Below are 27,670 nucleotides of genomic sequence, written 5' to 3'. Positions count from 1 at the left end.
TTATGTGAGAGTGTAAAGAGCATCTCCCTATCCACTCTGTCCATCCCCTGCATAATTTTGTATGTCTCAATCATGTCCCCCCTCAGGCGTCTCTTTTCTAGGCTGAAGAGGCCCAAACGCCGTAGCCTTTCCTCATAAGGAAGGTGCCCCAGCCCCGTAATCATCTTAGTCGCTCTCTTTTGCACCTTTTCCATTTCCACTATGTCTTTTTTGAGATGCGGCGACCAGAACTGGACACAATACTCCAGGTGTGGCCTTACCATCGATTTGTACAACGGCATTATAATACTAGCCGTTTTGTTCTCAATACCCTTCCTAATGATCCCAAGCATAGAACTGGCCTTCTTCGCCGCCGCCGCACATTGGGTCAACACTTTCATCGACCTGTCCACCACCACCCCAAGATCTCTCTCCTGATCTGTCACAGACAGCTCAGAACCCATCAGCCTATATCTAAAGTTTTGATTTTTTGCTCCAATGTGCATGACTTTACACTTACTGACATTGAAGCGCATCTGCCATTTTGCTGCCCATTCTGCCAGTCTGGAGAGATCCTTCTGGAGCTCCTCACAATCACAAATAAACCCAGTCCAGAATTATATTCCATTTCAATCTAAATTTTCACTCTGAATAATTTGTGCCAATTAAGTGTGTGTATTTACTCTCTGAAATTTGAAATATTTTGTTACTAAGGCAAGGAAGAAAGAAATGGACAGATATCAGGGTATGTATGTATTGTGAGAGGTTATATAGGATCAATGAAAACCACAATTGTGTAATTTTTTTGTTTTCTGTGTTCATGTGTCACAGGGCTTCACCAGTGATATGACAAACAGAAGTTCAGCAGGTGTATATAAATGTAGTGATGGGGGAAAAAACCTCTACCTTTTGAATTACTTCTGTTATACAGCAGTTAAAGCCGGAGGAGTTCTGACTGAAAAAATTAACAACCTTAATGAGAGAGATATAAAACCCAATCACAGAATTCCCCTTGCTGAGGCTCTGGATTAAGTAAAGTCTACTCTCTCCCAAATTTTAACCTGTAGTTCAGAGGTGTCAGACATAAGGCCTGCAGGCCGAATGTGGCCCAGGAAGCAATTTATCTGGCTCCTGTTGTAATTTGATTGTCCTAGCGTGATAATTTGGCGTTGTCATAACTTAAACAAGATTTTCACATTTTCTCTTCTGCCATTTGCAGTTAATGAGTTTCTATGTGAGAAAGTGTCTATGTGAGTTTCTATTGTTATCTCATCTGCTTGTAAATCAAAGTGCTTGTAAATCATCTGCTTAATGATGTCACTTTTTCCTTAATGATGTCACTTTCGGTCCTCAGCAGGCAGCGTGAATGCTAACTTCAGGCCTCTGTATGAAATGAATTTGACACACCTGCTATAGTACATATTGACAAAGGCAGTTTTTCAAGCTCCTTCCTTAAACTTTTTGTTTTACTTCTTGATAACTATATAACTTTTTCCTTATTAATAAAAGAAAATGAAAACAGATATATGAAGTGTCTAACAGCCTATCATCCTGATCCCAGCAGGATTTAGTAAGAAAGCTACATAACCTTACAGGGAAATTAATATTAATTAATTAATTTTTAATTAATATTAATTAATTAACAAACTATAAAAGGATGATATAATTTATGGCATTAATTAATTAATGCCATAAATTATATCATCCTTTTATAGTTTGTTGCATCTAAAGAGGTCAGTAGGGTTATCAGGTTGCTATGCCTTTAACTTCAAATCCGTGTCTGTCTGAATGTGTGAAGATGAGGCAGTACTGACTTTTCCTATGTGGTGTAATGAACTGTATTCCAGGATGCCAGGCAGCATGTTAGGCAAACTGAAAAAAGATAGGCAGGAGGTGCTGGTGCTATTCCTGTCGTGTGTCCTGCCTCAGCAGCAGATTTAAAAGTAAAGCGAGAATCTCTAGGTTACAGCCTTGCAACTATCATAGTAAATTTTCCCTATGATAAAGAGGGAAGCAGATGTGATGGCTTGCTTGAGGTTGCATAGGAATAAAGCACACACAACTCTTCAGATAAGCTTTTCCTTGCTACTAATCCAAATTGAACTGTACAAAATAAGACTTTGACAGACAGTGCACCAGGTGGCAATAATTTGATGTTGTATGAAATCCTACAATTGTCGGCTACTTAGAATAAGAAGGGATTGTGGCAGAGAAAAGATGAATGTGGGAACAGGAAAGAATTGGGAGTTCTGTTTACATTGACTGAATATGTGTTATAGCTACTGAGAAATTCTGGACATGCTAAAAATGCAGCCTGTTATTGCTAGTTTATGAATGATGTGAATTGCTTTTGAATTAATAGACTGAGGACTGTGGCAGAATGTGCACCAGTCATAATAATCTCTCTTTTTAAAGATTTTTATTATTTTCCAAAATAAAAACAAACAACAAATATAAACAAACACATAACACAAACTCAATATACAACACAAAAAAACACAAAAACACACCGTTGGAGGGTGCAAGCAATCATATATCAATACATATCTTCTAATCTTGTTCCTCTTCTAGTTTAGCCTCTTAATATCATTTATCTATCATATCATATCCTGTACAATATATCATGTATACAATATATTCATCTAAATGCTCTATCTTATACAACTACAACTTCATTTTCAGCCAAGCATAAAATGGTCTGCATTGCTCTATCTGTGTTGGTTTGTGCTATTGATCCAAAATCTCTGTAAGCCTATCTATTTCTGCCACTTTCATTATTTTCTCTATTAATTCATCTTTCATTGGAATTTTAATATCTTTCCAGTATCTAACCTATAAAATCCTTGCAGCAGTTAATATCATAATAACTAAATACACATCATTTTCTTTATCTATAATATCTAAGGTAATATTAAGCAAAAATAACTCTGGTTTCAGCGATATTGTAAATCCAACAATCTCTTGTATTGGATTCCTTACCATTTTCCAATATACTTGCATTTTTTTACATGTCCACCACATATGATAAAACATCCCTTCTACACATTTACACTTCCAACAATTTTTTGATATGTTCTGATTCATTTTTACCAGTTTTACTGGTGTCACGTACCATCTATAAAACATTTTATATACATTTTCTTTAAAATTTGTTGCTCTAGTAAATTTCATATTTCCAAATCTATTCCCATTGTTCTAATGTAATATTATGACCTATCCATATTTAACTTTTACAATTGAAGGAAGACTTTCTTTCATTTTTGAGGTGAATTTAAGTCATTCATGTTGACAGAGTAAATACTCCATCATCCCTTAACCATCATGTTTCTTTTTACTATTCACCTTCTCTTTTTGTCTTCTTCTTGTTGCTATCTGTGAGTGCCTCCTTGCCCCTCTAGTTTCTTCCTTTTCTGATTCCTCAGTTATCTCTGAATCATCCGATTTCTTTTCTTACAGCTCAATTTCTACACTTTCTAGTTCTTTTCTTCTCAGTTCCTCTTTCTCAGTTTCTTCATTTCTCGTCTCATCTTTCATCACTGTACTAAAAAAATTTTCTGCTTTCATTGTTGAATTTATATTATATCTCTGTGACTGTAATTGAAAAAAAACATGCCTTCTGGGAGAAGCCATCTATATGGTATTTGCTTTCCTCTTAAGAATTTTACTAGCTCTTCATATTCTTTTCTTCTTTCTCACTCTCCATGGGACATGTCTCAGAATTTTCACTTTGCTACCCTCCACCATCTATTCCTTTTCCTGTGAGATCTTCAATATTTTATCTCTGTAAAAAGTTCTGATGAATTTCACATGGATTTCTCTTGGTAATTCATGTTTCCTTAGATAAAAAGTGCTCACTCTTCTCGCTGAATCCAGATCCATTAGTATCTCCTCTGTTGGTGTGTCACTCCTCTCTGATATTAAATCACCAGACGTCGTGTATCTTCCCCTTTCTGTTCTGGTACATTTTGTATTCTCAAGAGCTGCACTCTCCATCTGAATTTCCATTAAAGTTGCCTCTCCATCATATTGGTTCTGTTCTATCTCCAGTATTCTAGATTGATCTTTTGTTATCTTTTCTTCTAATTTTCTAATCTTTTGTGTATTCTCATCAGCTTGGCCTTTAACAGCCTTCAGTTGCACACTAAGATCATTTAGTTGTGTAGTTAAAACGTCCAGACTAACTTGAACCTGCAGAAATTGATTTGTGTGCTGCTGTCCCATCGCCACAAATTTTTCTATATTATCTTGTATTGTCTGCTTCCAATCTTTCCCTTTCGGTTCCTCTTGTGTTAGTTTTCCCAAACTTGACTCCAGGGTGGGAGAGCCCCTAACTTTCACTCCTTTTCCTGTCATCCTTTTTCTTCCTTCTTTTGTCTTCTTTCCTGTAAAACTGAAATATCTTTTATCACATATATAACTATCAGTTACCCGTATATCACATCACATCATCAAGAAATCAAGTGTTCACCCATAAAAACCAACACAAGGAAATTTTAAGTCAAATAAACCTTTTCCTTGCAATATTTTAATGCCACTAGATGTCCTCAGCGTATCGCCCTCCTTACTTCCCTTGTCAAGTCCTGTTCTTATCCTTGCAATGTCTTTTTAAATCCACTAGATGTCCCCTATGTTCTATTCTTCTTATTCTATTGTTTTGATTCTATTGCTTACCTTCGCTCCTATATCAACCACATTCTGTTCCAGGAGATAGTGAGAGGAATTCAAAACAATAAACCACTTTTGCAAAACAAAGAAATGCAGATCTCCAGCCCTCTCCACAGGCATCCAAGATCTCCACAGGAAAACGAAACTGAGCGTTCCCAAGCAGAGTTTATATTCCAAAACGATTAATCTGTAATCCAACGAGTTTTAGATTTTTAAAGTTAGAGTTATGCTCTCATATTTCCAAAACAAGCTCAGCAGGTCTCCTCCAAACTTCTTCTCACACAAGCAAACAAGTGAACGGAGAAAGCCTCCCCCCTCTTTCCTCTTCCCAGAGTGGGAAAATCTGCCCCTCCTTCTTCTTCCCTCAGGCAAAAGCTTAATCAGGCAGTCAATTAATCAATCAATGCCAGGCACACACAGCAGAATAACACTCACTTAGTTCTTCCAGTCTTTCCCTGCCTGGGGCCTTCAGCTTAGTTTCAAGATGAATCTTCACCAACACCGTCATTGATGGCTGAGTTCCCTTGGAGAAAAACAGCCCCTGGCTGGATCCCTGTCTCAGAAACCGTACACCATCTGTAGGATCGAATCTCTCCTGATCACAGATCCTTGGATCTCCTCAGACCCTTCCTTTTTTTGGAAGGAAATAGCATGCTTTTCCAAGAGCTTTCAAGAACTCAGAAAAACACAGCCATTCAGTTGCCTCTGGCCCCGCCGCGCCCCCCCCCCCCAGTCACAATAATCTCTTCATGAATGAGTGATTTCTTGGGATAGTTTCATAGCCTTCTGTGTCATAGAATCATAAAAATGACAGGAAGTAAAATACAGCTTAGCCGAAAACTAACGCTTGCGTGACGGCTTTAGGCTCTAGTATGGCTGCAGCACATGATCATGTAAATAAACATACTCTCTCCAGCTTTTGGGTAAATACACTTTCCAACATACAGTTACCAAGAGCCAGTGAGATAGCTGCCCATTCCCATGCCATGCCCATTACTGTGTTTGTAATCTACTCATATTCTCCTATCCAGTTATGTCACTAGGGTTTGTGTCGCCCCATAATGGACTGGTTGGCGGGGCAAAGCTCCAGGTGATGGGTGTGGAGATGTAACATTGCCCTGTCCTGCCCTGCCCCACTAGTTTTTTGGCTGTGACTTTTGATAGAATAGAAATTTTTCAATGTTTTTCTGCATGAAATTCTGTGTTGAATGATATATAACTTCACAGTATTATTTGCAAATGTCAAGATTTTAAAAAATTTGGCCAGAAGTGGTGTCGCTCCCCCTGTGCACATCACCTGGTGTGGCTCACACACCCCCATCAACGCCACTGCTCCTATCCTTGAAAGTTCTAGTTGGCTACAGTAATTAATAGTAATAGATAAACCTACTCTCCATAAAGGAGACCCTAGGGCTCTTTTGGAGGAAAAATCTTTCTCTCAACCTGTAACATGTTCTAGCACATTTTTCTTAATAAAAACCATGCCTTGTAACTTTTCTGTTCATTGCCTGAGAGTAGCTTTGGGGGAGATTCCTGAATGATCATTAAAGTGTAAGCATTTGTGACTTTTGGTGCTTAAACCATTTCTGCCCAAAAGTTGCATATATGCAACAGGGACAAAATGTATACACCTGTGGGCCAGGCAGAAATGGGCTAAGTCAAGGTTTTGCAGTGATTTCTTCTTTCCAATGATCTTTGAGAAGTGTTGCTGTCTAAGGAATGAGCTTGGGATTTGAGCTTGGGATTTCCAGTATTAACGGAGAATTCCTGGCACCTTGGTCAAAATGCAGTTCCTTTACAACCTTGTTCTGTACAACAGGCGGGGGGAAAGGGCAAATAGCAAGACTAGAAGAAAAAACAGGTGGGAAGAAGTCATGACTGCCTCATTCAGCATCAGATTTCAAAGTAATCTGCTCCAGGTTACAGAAAAGGACTCCCCAGGTTATAACAGTTCATCTTAAATTGAGAAGAGTCTGCTGTAGGAAATGGAAAGGATGAGGACCCAGATTTATTTTATCTACTTAAAAATTTTATATCGTGCTTTGCCTGTGCAGAAGCAAATGCCAAAGGTGGCTTACAAGTGCCACACTAAAATGTACAATATGTAAAAACAATGAATAAAGTCTTTAATAGAAACATTTGGGGGGGGGAACGGCTATTTGGACCAAAACATTATTACAGAGGACAGACATCAACCCATCACCTAAAGGCCAGGTAAAACAGAAATGTTTTGAGCTGTTACATCTTTTAAACTCTCATGCTCTAGTCCTGTGTGCTATTTGGAGAATCGCTCTGTAACTAGTATGTCACACAAGGCCAAGGTTTTTCTGCACCATGCTCGTTGTATAGTCTTAATAAAATAATTTAGAGGAGGGATTTTTGAACTGAACTACTATATTGTTGTTTCTTCCAATGTATCGCTTGTTGACCTGTTTTATATATCGATGGGATGGATTATTGAATTTTTTGGTGAGATGGCTCAGGTGGTGTTAATCTTGTCAAAAGGTGATATACTGTACAAATAATCTGCTTGAATTTGGCAGGTGCAGCTTGCCTACAAGGATGAGATAATCTGTTTTCTTCTTCTTTAGTGCTTAGTAGGTGCTTGGGGAATGGGCTGTCCTCTCAACTAATACATTGCTGTAGGTGTCACTGGGATCCTAGTGTTGTTCATGACATGCTTCCACTCTTGGTGACTGTTGGCGATATTTCTAGCAGAGAGAAGCTGCACCTCTTCTAACTACTTCTTTAAAAGGAAAGGAATTGTGTCCAGCATCTGCTTCCTCTAACTCTGCTATAAGTCAGTTGGGAAAATGAGTTAAATCAGTACTGTCCACAGAATACTGTGAATTTCTCTTGAGATGTACTTGCTTAAGATGAGGGACTTCTTGCATTTTGCTGCCTTAGGGCCCAAGCCTATCCAGTTTTCCAGTGCCAGTGCAGCTGTGCCAATGGGATGTGCACTGCATCTTGTAGTGGGGAGGCAGTCACAGAGGCCTCCTCAAGGTATGGGAACATTTGTTCCCTTACCTTGGGGCTGCATTGCAGCTGCACTGGTGCTGGAAAGTTGGACAGGATGGGGCCCTTAGTCTCCTTTAAATAGTTGTCTCTTTCAAATGTAAATAGCAAAATGATCCCAAGAGCAAAGTGTGCTTTGCTTTCCTGCCCTTCAGGGACAAAACAAAAGCATAAAAGTCCAATTTCAGCAGCTGTGAATAAAGTAAAACTGAGTGAAAGTGGCTGGACCTGGTAGAAATCTGTGAAGTGTGGAATTGCAACACCCTTGGAATGAAGTCAAAGGCATTCTTTTTTCAACTTGCAGACTCCGACTGTATCTGGGCTCCCCCTCTCACTTCTTTCTCTGACCTGGGCAAAGGAAATCTAAAGTAATTGCTGTAAACAGCTGGGTAGGAAACTGTCAATATATTTTTACTTCCTGTGAGAAATTTATGGTGAGAGGAGCTAGTTGAACTTGATCTTTTTCTTCTCCTGCCTTTATTCTTCACACAGAGTAATGTTGTGTGGCAGACTAGGAAGGGGGGGAGGGGGAGAGTTTCCTGACAGAAAATGCTTGAAATACATTTAGTCTGTCTCGGTATTATAGAGATTATGGGTCATACTGTGAGAGAATTTGTAAGGATTTGTGTGCTTTTTTGAAAGGATTAAGTGGGAGAAATCGATACGGTAAATGCTGCCTAACTGCATCATTATGTTGTGTTTCTGAGTCTGTTTCATTTTTCTTTTTGTATGGATGGTGCACCCTGGTCCTCTGATACAACTACAGTTCTGGTAGGCTTTTGTTTGGAGACAGTGTAATCTAAATGATGCTGGGTGGGGTGGATAATCTACCTTTCAAGAATGCTGGTTTGAATAGAAGAGGAGATGCATTCCTTATAGCTTTCAAAGAGAGAAACAGATTTGGTTCAGATGTGTTTCCAGCCAGGGTGCACAAATTGATTGAGGTTAACTTATTTTCTTGGGTGACAGTGTGCTCAAAGAGCTCTTTCCCAGTCTCTTAAGGAATCCAAGGCTAGTTCCAGGAATCTCCCTGGAACTATAAATGCAAATTATTGACACCCCCCCCCAATGAGCGCTAGCAGTGTTCAAAGTAATCCTCTAGCAAGGATTGAGCAGCAATGGAGCTAATTTCCTGGGGGGGGGGGGAGATGGAAGAGATTAGTTGATTAGCTGGCAACCTTCAGTCTCGAAAGACTATGGTATCGTGCTCTGAATGGTGGTTCTGGAACATCGTCTGGTGTGGCTGTAAAGGCCGATTTGGGAGTGAAGAGATGGCTTTCAAAATGGGTGATTAGCTTTTTAAATATGAATTGCTTGTTCCTGGTAGTGTTGAAGATTTTTATTTTATAAGCTAACCTTCCTCTTACTATTTTGTCTGCCATTCTTCACAGACAAACTCAAGGCAGTATACATGTGGGTTCACAGTCTCCCATTCAGGCACTGACCAGAGCTAGTCCTACTTAACTTCAATAAGGTAGCTCTGTGCTCCAGGATTGGGTGATGTTGGTAACTAACAGTGCAATCTTTTGCAGGTTTACATGGGGAAAAATGTCACACTACATTCAGCACAGCTTATTCCCAAGACAGTGTGCATAGGATTGCACTGTTAGTGTGCTGTAGCTTATGTAAAAAGTGTCAACACTGTTAGGATCTGTCGCTCTCTCTGTCTAACCTACCTCATAGAATTGTGTGCGGATAAAAGAAGAGGGAGGACCCATGTAAACCATCCTGTACTTCTTTGAGGAAGGTGGGATGTGAAAAAAACAATACAAATTTTTGCTTCATTATTTCTTAGTTAGCATTTGATGAGTGGAGAGCAGAAATATTTTACATAGAGTGAGGAGCTGTCACAGAGAATCTGACATGGGATCCAGGTGTCTTTTACATTCTTCCCTCTAAGCCAGATTTTATCCCAGGCAAGCATTCCAGCCTTGTCAAGCTTGTCTTCACCCTAATGTTACCTCTTTAATAACATAGCATTAACAACCGGCACTTGCAGAACCTTGATATTCCTCATGTTGAGGCATGCAATAGCTCAAAGAAAAACCTTGGGGCTTTGGGAGAAGGAGACAGTGATCACACAACTGCAGGTTTTCTTTTGGGGTTTTGTTTCTAACTAGGTTGTGCCACAAAGGGCTAAGTAGTGTTTGCTATTTGTACAGTGAGCTTGGAAGCAATTGCTAGCATATGTGTTTGTGGAAAAATCAGTAAATTGTCTACTCTTTAGGGAAAGTCACAAAAACTGTGAACAGGATCCAGCAGTGATCTCAGAATTGCTTTACAGGAGAAGCAAGGAGGGAAACTTAATTTCTTCTAATGAAGGTCATCCCCCCCCCCCATCAAATTCTGTACTGTAGTTTTTTGGTTACAGAAAGAACTAATCAATATTTGCCTAGAATTTCCTGTTATTAAGTACAAGATTCCACAAAGTTAATTATTCACTTCTGAACTGATGACTGTCCTAGAATATGTGAGCTGATGGAGGGTGAAGTGATACTGATTAGTTTTTGTACATTTCTGGAACTATTGTACATATGGAATGGTCAGTGACTCTGACTTTTCTGTTGTATTAGAATCAAAAATATTCTCAACTCTATTTTTTATGATTCTGTATAAAATGATTTTTGAAAGTTTAATTTTTTCCCCAGGATATTTTTTCTGAAATGTGTTATAGATTGTCAAATAATTATCAAGTTATTATTTGCAATGAGTTTGTGTGTACAGGTAAAACTTGCGATTCATTCAGTAATACTATCAAATCCTTAACCATAGTTAGAAGTAGGCTGCAGACTTGTGGGCTTTCCTCTCTCTTCTACTCTCTGATGCAAAATTTTCACCTACTTTCCCTTTATAGACCTTTCTGTAAACTAGCATTACATATACACAGATCTAGTTAATAATAACCAGGTTTTCTCAACTTAACCAGCATTTGAAACTTGTCTGCAAACCCTAGCAAGAATTTGATCAGCATCAAGATACAGCACTCCTGTATCCAGACTCAGATCCATTGAATGAATCTGTGGGATCTCTTCTGTTCATAGACATGCCATTAATATTTTTCAGGTTTTCAATAAGTTTCTCAATACACTGTATTTTGTAGAGGTGCATCAGGTGGGTGTTTGCTAGCAAGTTGCTGGGAAGTGCACTGGCAGAAATTCAACAGGTGAAGCTTTTTCAGCAACCTAATGTTGAGCTGTAATATGAAGGCAAAATGCAAATGCATAGAGCCTAATTTTATAAAGCAGCATAGTATATGATATACTATGATACTATATACTATGATATATGATATGTATGATTGTATATATGATATATACTATGATATATGTTAGTATAAAGGCAGCATAGTAAAATCTTCACTGTTTACATGCTGTGGAAATTGAAATGATCATTTTAACTTGTAACATCTCATGCTTTTTGGTATGCAAGAGAAAATTTTATGCACCTTAATATTCATTAGCCTTAAACCAAAGGGTGCTTCATATCAGAATGTAAGACACTGTCCCACCAATGTTACAGAAGTAGGAAGTTCCACTGGTTTGTCTACTTTGTTGGCATGCAGCTGTCTAGTTGCCTGGTCAGAGTTATTTACACAACAGAAGCTTTATTTATTTTGAACCATGGTTTCCTAGTTTAAACTTTAAAGATTGCTTGCTTGTTATTGTAGACAAGATGCTTCTAATAGCTACAACCTCCACTCCCTGCATTGCATGGAGTTGAAAATGGCTGTTGAAAGCTGCTGGGAAGAATAGCCATTAGTGGCAAGGATCCTCAAAGATGAGTTGGTTAGAAAGGAGTTGGATAGGTAGGTGCAAATGGTATCTGACTGGTGGTGGGGGAATTTATGGTCACACTTAATAGTGAGAGTCATGCCACTTCAGACAATGTCAGATCACCTGCTTTCTATGCAGAAGGTTCCAGGTTCAATCCCTGGCATCTCCAGGTAGGGCAGAGAAAACCCCTATCTGAAACCCTGATCTGTATTGACAATAATGATCTAGATGGACCAGTGGCCTGATCAGTGTAACACAGATTCCTATATGAGGTCTATAACTGTTTCTGGTGAGTAGGATAGAATTACAGCCCAACTCTTACTGAACACAATGGGTTTGCTTCTGAGTAAAATAAATAACACTGTTTTCAAACACCTCTATAATTTTTGACTTGGTTTTTTTTAAAAGGAATTTTGTTGCAGGAATTGCTTGACGCTTTTAAAAACAGAAAATCTAACTTTCTTTCTGTGCAGCTGCATAGATGATTCTAAATTGAAACTGCATTCTTGATTGTTGTCATCACATTCTCTGAAATAGTGTATGCAGAATTAACAGGAGAATAAGTAGTCATAACTCTAGGCTTGTGGTTCATTTCCTTTTCCCATTGTGAGACTTGCTGTTGCAGAACTGTTTATAGTACAGTTAATTCTTGTCTGCTCAATCTAGGAATGCCTTATAAAATGGAGACAGTTCTCTTTAAAAAAATCACATGTGTTGCCTAGACTATTATATTTATTACTATTACAAGTAGCTCTTATGGTGCTGTGATTGATTAAAGAGCATGTAGTTCCTTCCTTGGAACTTCTGCTGGATTTTTCCTTTTGAAATAAAAAAAAAAGCGACAACATTTTGTGGTCTCCATTTTACAGTTCTTCCATTTTAAGTAATTTCCCCATATTTTCACACACAAGGAGAAGGCAGTTTGGGAGTGTATTCTGTTTTCTCCTTGTTCTTATAGAAGGAACTGTTGCCCATAGTGGACACATATGAACTTCTCTTGTATCATTGCTGTTCCTGATCAATAAGATTTGCAGTGTTTCTAAAACCTACAGAGCCTCTTTGGTCATAACTGTACAAAACAAATGGGTGTGTGAACTATGAGCAACAATGCCTCTGCTAAATCATCTTCAACTCTCTGAGAGACAATTGTGTTCATTTCTCCCATTGGTGTATAGTCCTCGTTATTTGCTAGAGTTAAGTTCCTGCAAAACTTAGTGCAGTAATTTTCAACCTTTTTTGTCTCATGGCACACAGACAAGGTACTAAAATCATCAGGATACACCATCGGTTTTTTAACAATTGACAAGGCACACCATGTCAATGTTGGTGGAGAGATCATATACCCCAATGGCCCTACTAATAAATGACCCTCCCCCCAACTCCCGTGGCACACCTGCAGACTATTTGCGGCACACCAGTGTGCCATGACACAGTGGTTGAAAATGGCTGGCCTAGTGGATAATGAATTAGCGGATACTGAATGATTGAACTTAAAGAGAAAATTGAATTAGGTTCCAGGGGACCCTCTTCATCATACACTCTATAACCTTTATGGACTTGAATCTTACTTTGAAGTCTAATGGGGCTGGGTGATAATGAAGGCTCATCAATATCTGATGCTTTCTCCTTAGGGCTGGCTGTCCCTAAACTCACTGAAGGTTGCTGGCCCAACAATGAGGCCTCAGAGTTGAGCAGTAGGTACGGGGTTGCTTCACCCTTCTTCAACCTGTCTCTTGGTTCCTTCCCTGGTCTTGACCCAGTCACAGTATTCATGAATAAGGAGAACAGAGTTGCAGATAACGAGAGTAGGTAGCAAGGTATCTCCCCATTGCAGATAAGCAAATTTGCAGATAAATTTATGTTTAAAGAGAACTGACTATAAATGGAACGAGCATTTCAGACATAGTTTTGTTCATGGTCTTGTAGAAACAGTAACTGATATATTTGTACTTGCTTGCTTTTCCTCTGATTCTTTAAGCTCTTAACATGGGGGACGTGAAGCTAGTGACATCTACTAGGATCTCCAAAGCCACGTTAACTCTGGACCACTCCTCTGTAAGAACTCCTACTCCAACAGAAGCACCAGCATTTACCCTACCTCCAAGGAATATCCGGGTGCCGCTTGGAGGCACAGCCAGATTTGAGGGAAAGGTAAGCAACCTAATGGATAGATGCCTGTGCTCAAAGGGAGGACTACTGAGGAAGGGCACATTTTATGGTAAGTTCTTCTCTCAGGTTTCCTGCAAACCTTGCTGTCTTCAGTAGAATGAAAGCTAGGGACATCTGTGTTCAGGTGTGTGGGTTGGGGTGTACTGTTTTGCTTTGCTGGGAGGCTACATGGTATGACTGAATTGCCTTTTGGTGATAAGCAACTCCTGCAGTTAAAGGGTTCTATCATTTCACCATAGACTAGAATTAGCCTAGGTTTTGAAAGTTATTTGAGGAAGTGTAGGAAGAAAACACATGCATCATTTGCCATTCCGGAGAAAATGAATTGTGATAGTCTAGTAAAACTTGGAAGATTTTTGTGTGTGTGTTTGGTCCTATAGGGTTAAAGCAGGGGTGTCCAAAGTTTTTGGCAGGAGGGTCACATTGTCTCTCCAACACTGTGTCGGGGGCTGGGGGGAAAAAAGAATTAATTTACATTTAAAATTTGAATAAATTTATATAAGTTTACATAAATGAATATATTAAAGATGGAACGTATATGAATGAATGAAGGTCTTGAATTGCTCGAGGCCTATAAAAGGCCTTGCACAAAGCAAGGCTGGCTTTTCCTTTGCTGCCACTACCGCATCACAGACATGAAACAACAAGCAGTGAAGGGAGCCCTCATCCACAGCTCATGCGTCAAACGTCAAACAGTTTGAGATGTCAAACAGTTGCCCTCACGCTGAGAGCAGTTGCGTCGGGCCAGTGTGGGCTCCAACAAATCTCCAGAGGGCCAGAGGCTCATTGGAGACTGGGGGCTCCCTGAGGGCTACATTGAGAGGTCTCAAGGGCCACAAGTGGCCCCAGGGCCGGGGTTTGGGCACCCCTGGGTTAAAGGAATGGGAGATGGTGTTTGTTTTTTTTTTTAAAGATTTAAACATGCTGTCTTTGGGACATCCCTAACTGTATAAGTATCATTTTCTTCATTCCAGATCCTCCACTTCCTACTATTCATATACATGGTGCTTCAAAGCATGGTGTAATGTGCTTGACATAGAAAATCCTGCTCTCCCTTTTGTTTTTGTTTTTCTCAGAGATAGCAGGCCCTGCTTTTCTTCTAAAGAGCACTTATTCTGAGCTCTTCAGAGGAAGAGCTGGGCCTGGTATCCTTAGGGATTTTACATTCTGGTCACTGACAGGACCGAACCTGTTTGCACCACCAGCAGAATTGCTATCAGGATGTTCTAGAGACTATTATCTGGACGGTGGAAGAAACTGGCTCATGTCTTTATAATTTTGTAATTATATTAGCCCATTTTTTTAAAGTGAATTAACACAATTTTTATAATTTGATTGTAGCTTCCTGTAAGGCAGCAAGTGTTGTTAGAATTCGAGAAGCAAATTTTAGCAGAGAAACATGAAATCTAGGTAATTGCAGGAAGAAAGACTTTGGCTGCAATCCTAACCACACTTTCCTGAGAGTAAGCCCGACTGAACAAAATAGGACTTACTTCTGACTAGACCTGGTTAGGATTGTGCCCTTTGTCTTGTCCAGTAAAACAATTTTTAAAAAGTAACTTGGCAATAGAAGGTTATTAGGAAAGGCAGCATGTTTTAGAAGCCATCTCTGAAAGTCTTTGACTTTCATCTTTTCATCTTTTCATCTTTTTCATAGGTAGTCTGTTGTTGTTTTTTTAATGGTATAGCTTGCTCATAATGTGCAGGTTTGGAATCCTTTTTTTGTTTTGATTACTTTGTGTAATTATACCTTTGTATCTAAAGCTGGTCAGTACCTGATGAGTTGTGCAGAGAAACTTCTCTTGCAAAATTTTTATTTTTTTTAAGTTGGGTTTTTACTCCCCAATGACTATCCATGCAGCATTTGAACTGATGATGTCAGAAACTCTGTTGGCAGTTACAGGTATAACCTAATTATCCACAGATTTTTTCACCTGTGGTTTTATCTCAATGCGATGAGAAAGGACATTCATGAGAAGGGACAACAGTGGGGCTGTTCTTATGTTCTTATGACATTGTTTTTAAGATGGATTTGCTTTAATGCAGTTTTTTCCATCCACATGAGTTCTGGGAACGGAACCCTCATGAATGACGAGACTCAACCTGTGTTATCAGGGAGTGGACCTTGACTCAGATGACTCTAACTTGAGTCACAAAAATGCGTGTTTTTTGCAGACTTGTGAGTCGTGTGCGTGGAAGACTTGGAAAAACACTAGAGTCAAGGGCCTTCTGACTTGGCACTCACCCCGCACATGCAGACTTGAGTCTGCTCTGCCTGTGCCTGGGTTTGCTTGCTTACTGTTGTAGCGTGAAAAACCTTGTAGAGCCATCATTCAGACTGGGTGAGAAGCAGGGAAGTTCCAGCCACGAGGTAGGGAAGGGTTAATGCATCCAAGCAGGAGAGGGGAGGTGGGAGAAAGCTCTTTTGCTCATATCTGATAGGAAAGAAGGCACTAATGATCATTGGAAAAAGGATGGATGTCTGATATTTTCTTTGGCAGAAGGAGGAACCCAAGGAAGTTCTTGCCTTATGATTGACTGGAGAAGCCCAGGGAGGGGGAGGAGGCAGGGAAGCCAGGGGGGGAGGTGGTTCATAGCAATCATGCTTTTAGACACATGGCTGCTTTTGGCTCCATTGTTTCTTGGCAGAGAGAGCCTCATTGAATGACTGGCTGCAATGGGACTACTTTTGAGAAGAACTCTCAAGGATTGAGTCATCCTGGTAAGCCTCGCAGCTCTGCTGCATGTGACTCTCCTCTCCCTTGCCACTTCTCTCCTGGCTCTCACGCAGTCCCTCCCACCCTGTTTACAGATGGACGGGGACAGCAGGGGAGTATTAAGGAGAACTCAGACATTCACACCCCTTGGTAGCAGCCCAGGCTGGCTTTTTAAAGGGGGTGACTCAACTCAAGTCCTTTAGAATCGCAAAGATGTCTTGTCAACTTGGAAAGTGCCTCCATTATGACTCATTTTTGAGTCAAGTTGCAGGAGGCCGGTGACTCTAGACTCGACTCGAGTCGCGCTGCACTGAACTTTCCCATCCCTGTGTATTATATTGATTTGAGCTGTTCTCTGGCAGATTCTATACTTAATAAATATGCTCTGTTTCTAGTTTGTAACAGATGTTTCTACTCTATGAGCAAAGAGACTAGTTAAACACAGGATTCCTGCTTATAGCTTGTACACCAGAAAGTCTGAATTAAAAGGTTGCCTCTCCCCTGAATTAGAATAAAGGATTCCATCAATGTGTTTGATTTTCAGGCAAATTGTCACGTCTGTTTTTCTCTAAGCAAGGGACTAGTTCTTAAACAGTGTATTGGGGCATACTGGGGAACCATTTCAAAATGGCCATAGTCCAGTGCGGAATACTATGTGTTGAACGCACCCACCCACAAAGGAAGGTGTCTGCTTATTCTTTGTATGACTTACTGCATTGGTCTTTATTTCTTTAGTCCCTGTCTGGGTTAACCTCCCCATTCTATAACCCAGCCACTGTGCTGTGACACGCTGATGTGTTGCAAATGGTCCGCAGGCGTGCCATGTGAGTTTGGGAGAGGGTCATTGATAAATAGGGCTCACAACCCTGATTGGGAGAGGGCCCTAGCTCAGTTCAGTATGCCTTGTCAATGGTGCAAAACCTGTGGTGTGCCTTGACAATTTGAGCACCTGGTCAGTGTGCCATGAGATGAAAATTGCTACTGTAACCTCACAATATTTCTTGGGTACTCCAAGCCAGAGTTTTTGTTCTGAGATGGAGTTTTGATCCAAGATTCCCAGATGTGAGTCTTGTGCTCTGTCCACTTGACCATACTGTCTGTTATAACTTGAACAATAACATTTGCTGAGATGCAGCTATCATACTGTCTGTACTCTAGCTTTCTATCATAGGAAAAATAAGCTGCAGATGTTATACAAGATTGTTTCTGATACTTGGCTTAATTGCATAACATAACTATTAAGCTATACTTGGGTAATTTTTTTTAAGTGGCTAGACAGAAGATTTTCTTCAAAGAGCGCTACCATGCTGGAATTTATCTTATCAGAAAGAGCAAACATTTTGAGACTTCAAGGCAGGATATAAGGTTGACGCTGTGAAGTTCTTATATTCTCATTTTAAGAAGAACCTGGTAAAAATCCCACAGAGTCGAATCTGTATTATTCTTTCCTGGATAAAAGAAAAACTATATGAAATAATGAACATAAAAGAAGAACTTGAAAGAGAAGGAAAAATGAAGGAGTTGAGAAAAGTGAAACATAATGCCAGGGTAACTTGAGGGGAAAGAACAAAAAGCTGTGTATTTTTTTTTGGGGGGGGGGGATGTATCTCATATGTCAAAAGATGACTGATTCCAAGAAAACAGGAAATCTTTTAGGGTTATTATCATCAGACCCTTCAGTGGGGGTTTGCTATGATACAGAACAATTTATGAATGTGGAAAAAAGTGCTGTGAAATTCTAAACATGCAGGCTCTTCTCTACCCTTGTGCATCAGACATCTAGAAAACGTTTGCGTAACTGGGGGGGACAGGAAAGAGGATTCTTAAATAGCCTCTTCTAAGTCACAACAATGTTTATCAGTACATAATGTATTTTGGGGGGAAGTGGAAGATGCAATGGAGATGGTGGAATGATGAATTAATTTTTAGCTGCAGCTGTGATTTCCAGATTTTATGGATTTGCTCTTCGGTGAAATTTGTGTTAACATTTCACTGCCTCCATGCTTGGAAGAGCAATAGTGTGATGGCATGTGAGCTAGATTTGTACAGTAACAGTGGGTATGGCTACTGGTACCTCTCAATTTGCGTGGTCTTAATTTGCTCATTTGTGAAATAGTGCAAATTACGAATACTGGAAGTGCAATTTGTGCAGGTGCATTTTTAAATTGCATGGATAGGATTACTGTGAGAATCACAAATGGTTTCTTCTGAAGCCTGGTAAATGGTACATTGAGTACACTAAGGTTGAAGATACATTGAGGTTCAAGGGGAGACTCTGTAAAGTGTGTCAGAGGAGAACTTCTAGCCAATGCTAGAAGTGGGGGGGGGGGCAGCTTGCAGCAGACTCCTGGGAGAGATTGTTACAGCCACAACTACTGATTGGGTGCATCAGTTCTGTTCAGCTTTTGACCCAATAATGTAAGGCCACAAATCTCTTTCCTGCAGGGTGCTGTTAGTGTTTGTGCTGGAGAAGGTTTTTTTGGTGTGTGGTTCTTAAACTACAAGAATGGGTCTCATCCTCCTCCAACCCTTCTCTAAGCTATGAAACCTCTTTTTTTCCTTTTCTGTTGTTCCTTATGACTTCTTGCCAAAGCAGCTATGACTGCTATGAGAAGCTATTACTCCTCTTGCTTTATTTTGCGGCATACAGTGGTGGGCCTGCTGTTCTGCAAATTCAGAACCCACGAATTTCATTACCTGTGGGTCCCGGAACCCCTGGGTCAGACCCACATGACCTTCCAGTCACTACCGGAGGGTGATCTGAGGGTCTGGGAGGCCGTGTGTGGCCTCCTTGACCCTTAGAATATCCTTCAGAGGTGACCGGAGCACAGCTCCAGTCGCCTCCAGAGGATTACAGGTCCCCTGGAACCAGCAGATTTAATCATCTGTGGGTTTCCTTATCCATGTGGAGGGCGGCTATCCTGGAATGGAATCCCCATTGATAACACAGGGCCCATTGTGTAACTTGGTTCCCTTGTGATTGAGTTTTTTCCCCACAGCTCTGCTGACAATAATGACATATCTGCAGCAACAACAACAAAAAGGAACTGTTGTAAATATGGCCCTTATTTCTCATAATTCCAAACTAAAGAGCTGTCTCACTGTTGGAAAAGACAGTGAGCTTACAGAGAGCCTGCAAGTTTTCCTTGAAATAAATTTCTGGGTAATTGTGTGTTGACAAGGTGGAAAGTTGTCCATCTGTATAGAATGTATGTCATTTGGTACATTGTCATATGAAGCTGGGTTGTTGATCCCAGATTTTGATGCTAGGAATTGCCCATTTTGTAGTCTTAGTTCACCTGGCATGTTGCCTGGCCTTATGCTGTTTATGCAGCATACCTTATGAAATCTTAACAGATGAACAAATGAACATGTTCTTGGTACGAAGAGTACTGATTCCGGACCCTTGGGTATTTGCCCACAATAGATAAGAGAGATTGCAAAATGGATTTCACAGAGAGTTACATTGTTTTCTTCTCAGGTGCTGGGCTGTATGCCTCCTGATAATGTCATCCTACCCACACATAAATTTGTCTGTTTCAGCATATGTCAAGGTAACTTAGGTGAGAAAACAGGAGGAGGTCATTTTGTGAGGTTCCAGTGATATTGGTAATTAACTCATACCTCATGTCTACTTTAGTGGAAATATTTCTGTGATACACTGCTGCAGTTTGAATTTATAGGAGCAGAAATAATAAGGAAGGGGGGATACGTAGATGTATGTCCAACCAGTATCTTTTATTGAACTGACCAGTGAAAGCTTGTTCTGCCTGGTAAATTGTACTGGGAATTAACAAGCCAAAATCTATCCTGGGTCCACCCATCATCTATCACAGGGGTGTCAAACTTGTCTAGACATACAAAATTATGCAGGGGATGGACAGAGTGGATAGAGAGATGCTCTTTACACTCTCACATAACACCAGAACCAGAGAACATCCACTAAAATTGAGTGTTGGGAAGGTTAGGACAGACAAAAGAAAATATTTCTTTACTCAGCGTGTGGTTGGTCTGTGGAACTCCTTGCCACAGGATGTGGTGACGGCATCTGGCCTGGATGCCTTTAAAAGGGGATTGGACAAGTGTCTGGAGGAAAAATCCATTATGGGTTACAAGCCATAATGTGTATGTGCAACCTCCTGATTTTAGAAATGGGCTATGTCAGAATGCCAGATGCAAGGGAGGGCACCAGGATGAAGTCTCTTGTTATCTGGTGTGCTCCCTGGGGCATTTGGTGGGCTGCTGTGAGATACAGGAAGCTGGACTAGATGGGCATATGGCCTGATCCAGTGGGCTGTTCTTATATCTTATACAGAGGGTTGAAATTATCATTCAGGGCACCTGCTGAGGGCCGGAAGTGATGTCATTAAGCAGAAAGTGACATCATTAAGCAGCTGATGGCCAGAAATCAGCACTTTGTTCTCACAAAAAACTCATTAACTGCAAATGATAGAAGAAAAAATACCAAATCTGGATCATATTTCAAGATATGGGGGTGCCCAATTTTCATGTAGGCTGCTGTTCAGCAGTAACACCTCAGCTCAGCAGCTGAGAGCCTGAGGGCTGGATAAAAAGCTTCCAAGGGCCCCCCAGGCCTTATGTTTGACCCCCCTGATCTATCAGAATCTATCCTGATAGATGGGAGGTTGTTTATCAATGGATAAACAGGGAGATTGTTTATCAATGGATGGCAAGTCTGTGTAAATGACACTGGTAGTTGCATAAGGTACTTTTCTGTGTAAGGTAGAAAGATGGTAATTAGAACCGAGGACAGTTGACGGCAATCGAGTACAAAATGTAATGCTGATTTCCCCTCCCTCCATAAATGTGGCTTTGGGCAAAACATGAAGTAAACTGTATCTTGACTGCTTTGAGTCTTCTATTCCACCTTCCAACTCTACTATAATAGTCTTGAGCTTCAGAACCATTCAGTGTTGTTCATGTCCGTTTCTGCCTCAGCTATCATTCTCTGCCCAGAGCTGTCTTTTTAGAATGGCAGCTATACATACAAACAGAAGTACCCTGCAGGACTCCTGACTCATATTGTGGGCTACTCGAGATGAAAGCATCTCAGAAGCATAGTGATGTTTTGTAACTTAAGTATTCAGCTAAGACATGTGTTGAACATATTCTGCATGCAGGGTGTCACTTGTGAACATTTTTAATTTTTTAAAAAAAGGTTAATTCAAATGAATGATATCCCATGTTTCCTTCCAAATAATGTACAGGCTTGGGTGGGGGAACCACTGTCTATATCAACTTCTGCTCCAGCGGCTTCTTCTAAGAATCCTGTATTGACAGTGTACATTCTTGGCAAGAAATAGAAGTGTGGGTGGGTGGGTGGGTGGGGGGAGGGCTTTTCCCCTCACCTATCAAAACTAGACCATGGTGAGTAGTTAAGAGTAGGACTGAACTGTGACTATTCCCAAATAATGCTTTTTAGAGTTTTTTTTAAGTAGACAAAAAATACTGAGATAGCTTGTAGTGGTAAAATCTAGAAGGCTGAAAAGGCACCATTCTCTATAGTAGAAAGCCATGCTTGGAAATGTGCCATTTTTAATAATTGAGCTGTGTTGGGTCTTTCCAGAATGAGCGAAGGCTTTACCTCTCCGTAAACTGGTATTCTGTTGAGAACCTGATGCTACCCAGATCAAAGCCATCTTTACAACTAAGGCATCCTTTGATGTCTAGCAGGAAACCTTAACCTGCTCTGAACTATACCTAATATTAGGGTTGTGTGTTGCCTCTGCTTTTCTAATGAGACATTGGCAATAACCTGGTGATATGAAGTGAGATGGTGATACATCTAGGGGTGTTTCAGCCTGAAAGTCTTTTGGGTAGAATTACAGTCAGTTGTCTTTATATGTGAACTTGCTATCTGTGAAAGCTTGTCTGCGAGGGACAGAATTGCTACCTTCTCTTGTTGTCCTTGCCTCTGTTCTCATTATCAGCTATGCAGGGACTTTCAGAATGGCACCTGCAACCAGAGCAGACCCATTTAAAATGGTCAGAGGACTTTTCTGCCAGTCATTTTAAAGGAGTCTGCCCTGGTTGCAGACACCATTCTGAAGGTCCCTGCAGCCTCTGGAAGGTCTCTGCAGCATTCAGAGATATTTTGGCACTTCTGCTGCACTCCACTGGTGTCCTAAGGGTCTCTGCTGGATTCTTCGGATGGTACTCCTTCCCCGCCCCATACGCCTTGTACCTAACCCAATGATCCTAAAGAATCAATGGTTTGTTATCTGTAAATTTGCTATCCACTAGGTTTGATAGGAACCTGCCCCTAGTGGATAACGAGAATTAACTGTTCATTTTTTTAAGTCACACTCAGAGTAATCAAATTTATTAACCAAGGAACTACTGCTTACAAGTGGATTAGAACTGGTCTCTCATTCATTTCATGATTGAGAGGCACTTCAGTTATTGTGCCGGAACTTAGCTTGCAATCCTATCCATACTTTATTGGGAGTAATGGAACTTCTGAGTAACCATGCATAGGATTGGGTCACCAAGGCTTGGGCTGTTAGAGTCACCAAGGCTGAAATCCTAGTTATTACAAAACCTGGTTTGCACCTCTTGCTTTGAAGTAAGATTTGCTTTATGCCATCCTTGTTGCCTGGTATCTAAGGCTGTACAAATGGAAGATGCATTGCAGATTACTAGAAGCTACCAGAAAGGCTTCTTGGTACAATGAAGGTATCTGCTGATTCTGAAGTCCTTTTGGTCCAAGTCCTCTGCTGCTGTGAGGCTTGATGCAATGGTGATCCTTCTGTGTCTGAAAAGAAATCCAGACATTTGTGTGCTCCTGGTGTGCTCCCTGGGGCATTTGGTGGGCCGCTGTGAGATACAGGAAGCTGGACTAGATGGGCCTATGGCCTGATCCAGTGGGGCTGTTCTTATGTTCTTATGTTCTTACATGCCAGAAGGCAGCGTCCAATGTTATCAAAAGCTGCATATCTAAATGCAGGTAATTGTGGCCTAGCTTGGATAACACTGAAATGGCCTGACCTGCCTGGTGCATTTAATATCATGTGTGCTCATTTGTTCTAGTCCCTTCTCTTACTTCCTGGAGAGTCAGAGGCCAGTTTTCTTAATCTCACAAAGAGGATGGGATTGATAAGGAAGGTTTGTAGCATGCTTAGAAGGGTGGGACCACTGTGAGATACAGGAAGCTGGACCAGATGGGCCTTTGACCTGATCCAGCGGGCCTCTTATGTTCTTATGTGGCTTAGATGATCTGGTCTCCAAGAAGTGAGGACTGAAACCAAGAGGTGCTTGTGCCATGAGTATGCATGTTATTTGATGGACTGAGAGGGTTGGGCATGGTAAAAATTGTCTGAATTGGTTTTTTGTTAGCTTGTTCTGAACAGTAGCAGAATACCTTTATCAAAACTAACAAAGCTGTGAGAAGGTTTTTGGGTTTCACAGAATTTTTTCTCTGACCCAAAGAAAAAGGTTGGGGAGTGGGGGGGAGGAGAAGAGGAGGAAAAAGAGAAAAATATGTTTGCTGGTGACGGATAAAAGTAAAGCCTAACTTGCAGTATGTGACAGCTTTAAAGTAATGATTCAAGAAAGTCTTTGTAAGCTAGCTGAACCCTTTTAAGTCTGTATTGAAGTAGCTGAGGAAAATGGTTTCTGCAAGTTTCATTGTAGTAATAAAACGTCTTGGGGCCCAATCCTATCCAATTTTCTAGTGCTGATGCAGCTATGCTAATAGAACATGTGCTGGCCCCCTGAGGGAGGGTAGTCACCAAGCCCTCCTTAAAGTAAGGGAATGTTTGTTCTCTTACCTTGGGGCTGCACTGCAGCTCTACCAGCAGCTGGAAATTTGGATAGGAGTGGAACCTTAATCTTTCATGTTGAGTTGGGAAAAGGAAGAGGAATGAGGCCTATATGCTGGAACAGCAGCAGAAGCAATCCACTAAACCAGTCCTTCTTTTGGAAAGGACTGAACTGCTTTTTTATTGTTGTTTTTTAGGGGGGGTTTACAGGGTGAGTTTACAACACAATGAAAGCTTGTTTTTCAGGAATCTCTCTTCCTGTGCTAGAGGCTGTTCCTGAAACAAATACAGGAGCCGATCATTCCTGCAGGTCCCTCAACTGATTGATAGGTACTTAAAGCAGCTGCTGGATTGTTTGCTGTGCTGATGCTTGAAAATAGTTTGTACTGAAGTACCTACTTGCAGGCATGATTTGAGAGACTTAATGGGAAATATATTTGGAAAATTGCAGGTACTACCAGAGGCGCTTGGACAGCTTTGAAGATTTCACTTGGAACTAATTTTATATTGCTGTATATACAGATATTGTTTGTTGTACGACTGTTCATCCTTACACCATGGGATGAACCAAACACTGGGTTAAAGCTCCCAATGCAGTTGCTCATCAGACTCAGGAAAGTGGGTCATGGACGTTAGATTCTGGAGCATGTAACAATTCACTAGGCAGATCAACCAGTCCTGAAGATGGACGACGTCCAGGGTTGCTACAGTCTTATCTGGTAAAACCAATTATTAGAGGTCTTATCAGTTCAGACAGACTCCAGTGCACATTCTGCTTCTATTCCCCTCCCCCCAACCCAGCTTAAAGAAGAGCTTGTACATTCAGATGCCAATTGAGTTTTTCTTCCCATTGAAAGTTAAACCAATAAAACTGGATAAAAGGACAGTTTAAGATAATTGTGTATACATGTGGAAAATATTCACACTGCAAATGGAACTTGGCAAATTATCGCAGCGATTCCTAGGTACAAGCTGTCTTTTGGAAACCCCTCTTTCTCACAGTACTTTTCTGGAGCTATTTGTAGAACATAAGTTTTCTAAATATCTACTTCTTTAAATACTTCCACTAGTTTTTAAATGTTTTCACTCCCTGATTTTACTGCTAGTCTATGAACTGTTTTATTGGGGGTATATTTTGTCATCTTTAGATATCATTGCAAACAACCATCAGAATTTCTTATTACAAGGTTAGGCAGAAACACTTAAAGATCAGAAACCTTTATTGGCATCACAGACAACAAATAAAACTAGCAAAAAAACAGCCAATAAAATAGCCCTCTCTAAAGGTTTTTATCCTCTTCTGTAATGAACCCAACCATTATCACCTGAATCTTTTACACCCAAGGAGACCCAGCTACTCTAATTCCAATGTAAGAAAATAAGAACCCACAGGAAACAGTTTCATGACAAAGGTGAATTGTGGTTTCTTAGCAGTAGCCACATTAGTAGTTCCATTGTTGGCAAAATGTTGGTGCCCTCACAAGAGAGGCCTAACCTGGAGGCAGGCATAAATAGTGGATGAACACTATCTGGGAACAGGGATAGAGACTATTGCTTGTTAGGCTAGAGCTGAGTGGCCAGTCTTACGACAATGTAAACATGCTTGCCATTTAGTGGGTGTCTCTCTTTGCTCATTCAACAGCAGAGAACTTGTTTTCATCTAAGCCCAACTTGTAATTTCTAAATTGAACCACGTTGCAATATTCTGCTATATATGCATCCAAATGTTTGATCATCTGGATATTGTGAATATCTATCACTTGAAAAAATAGAGTGGTACTATAACCCTAAAACTTCTAGTCTGGCTAAGCAGAAATAAAATGAGTGTTATAATTTGCAACAGAATATTGAAAGAGATGTATTACTGTATTCAATTTAATATGCTGTGATGACTAATGGTGGAGCCAACATGTTATGCAAGAATCCCACTGGTTTTTTTTGTAAAGAAACATGGAAAACTATAAGATCACTGATGACAATATGACCTACAGCTGCTGTCTGCTTTTCTGCTAACAGACCGTATCTTTTGTAGGTGGGTCATAAATGCTTCCCAGTTAGAAATACCATAAATATTGGAATAGTTGGAGCTTCTCCTTTCATTCTTGTAGTAATTTTTGTGCTTGTTGGAAAAGCCACGATTTTCATAGTGATGGCTCAGAGCTTTGACTGCAGGGCCTTTTTAGCTGTTTATTTTTACTATCACGCTTCTGCATTTTGTTCAGTCCATTCACCTGTTACCCTCTTTAATGATGTGAATCTTTTATGACTTCATCCTGGATGGAAGTCACCATCCATGAATGAAGGTGGATACAAACGTCCATCCTAACTAAAGGGTAATGGCATATGACCAAGCACTTAGCATTCAGTTACTTTAGAGACTATAGTGGATGTACTAGGTAGAATACAAGGCAACACGGGTTTAACTTTGGTGTGGCTGGGGACGAAATTGCACATTCAGTGACGTTGTTTAGGATATCATTTATTTACTCCAGAGTTCACTTGGCTGTGTTTGTTAACTACACAAGGTAATATCTAGTGGACCATGACACTGTAGGAAGGAGATTCAGATGTTCTCTTTTCTACAATGATGATATATCGTATGCATGCTAAGTCTTGGAAGTAGGGCTAAATCTAAAAGTAATCATACGTAGCCGTTTTTGAACAATCGGAGTGCTTTGTATACGTTATTTTACTGATCTTGCAACAACTTGGTAAGGCAGATCAATACTTTCATAAGAACATAAGAACACCCCACTGGATCAGGCCATAGGTCCATCTAGTCCAGCTTCCTGTAACTCACAGCGGCCCACCAAATGCCCCAGGGAGCACACCAGATAACAAGAGATCTCATCCTGGTGCCCTCCCTTGCATCTGGCCTTCTGACATAGCCCATTTCTAAAATCAGGAGGTTGCGCATACACATCATGGCTTGTACCCCGTAATGGATTTTTCCTCCAGAAACTTGTCCAATCCCCTTTTAAAGGCGTCTAGGCTAGACGCCAGCACCACATCCTGCGGCAAGGAGTTCCACAGACCGACCACACGCTGAGTAAAATTTCATTCCTGTATTGCGGATTGTGAAAGAGTGATGGGGGAAGGAAGAGCTGTTTGCCTGAGGCTCAAAAGTCTTATAGCTTAAGATCTTTGATGAGGGGCTTCCTGGCAGTGGCGTATCTATGGGGAGTCATGATGAGTACTGAAGGCATCGCACTATGTAAGTGGCCCCTCCCAATCACCATTGGAGCCATTCTGGGCAGCAGTGGCAATTCATAGGAGTGCCACTGCTGCTGGATGGCTCTGACAGTGAGTGGGAGGGGCTGCTCACACACGTGATACCTTCAGTACTTACCACTATGTCACTGCTTCCTGGCTTATTTGACTTCATTCAGAAAATCTCTCTATGCACTTAGTGATTGCCTAGAGGGGTGAGTGAGGATGCGCTGCCTAATATTGGTTCTTCTGGCTTAGTATTTTTGACATTGACTGGAAGTGGCTAAGTTTTCAGACAGTAATCTTTCCTCACCATACTTGCAAGTGCTAGGAAATGAAACTGGGACTTTGCATAACT

At 40.7% G+C, this 27,670-nt stretch overlaps 1 protein-coding gene across 1 annotated transcript in view; it reads left to right on the top strand.

The window, feature by feature from the left end:
* MYLK (myosin light chain kinase) overlaps positions 1–27,670 on the top strand; it is a 246,000-nt gene that overhangs the window by 65,840 nt on the left and 152,490 nt on the right. Inside the window, exon 2 of the mRNA XM_066621393.1 lies at positions 13,414–13,586. Coding sequence (XP_066477490.1) covers positions 13,422–13,586 — 165 coding nt within the window. The 5' untranslated portion in view covers positions 13,414–13,421. The remainder of the gene's footprint in view (positions 1–13,413; positions 13,587–27,670) is intronic.

The sequence above is a fragment of the Tiliqua scincoides genome, chromosome 1 (genome assembly GCF_035046505.1).
Source record: "Tiliqua scincoides isolate rTilSci1 chromosome 1, rTilSci1.hap2, whole genome shotgun sequence".
NCBI lineage: Eukaryota > Metazoa > Chordata > Lepidosauria > Squamata > Scincidae > Tiliqua > Tiliqua scincoides.
This window is presented reverse-complemented; position numbering and strand designations above follow the sequence as displayed.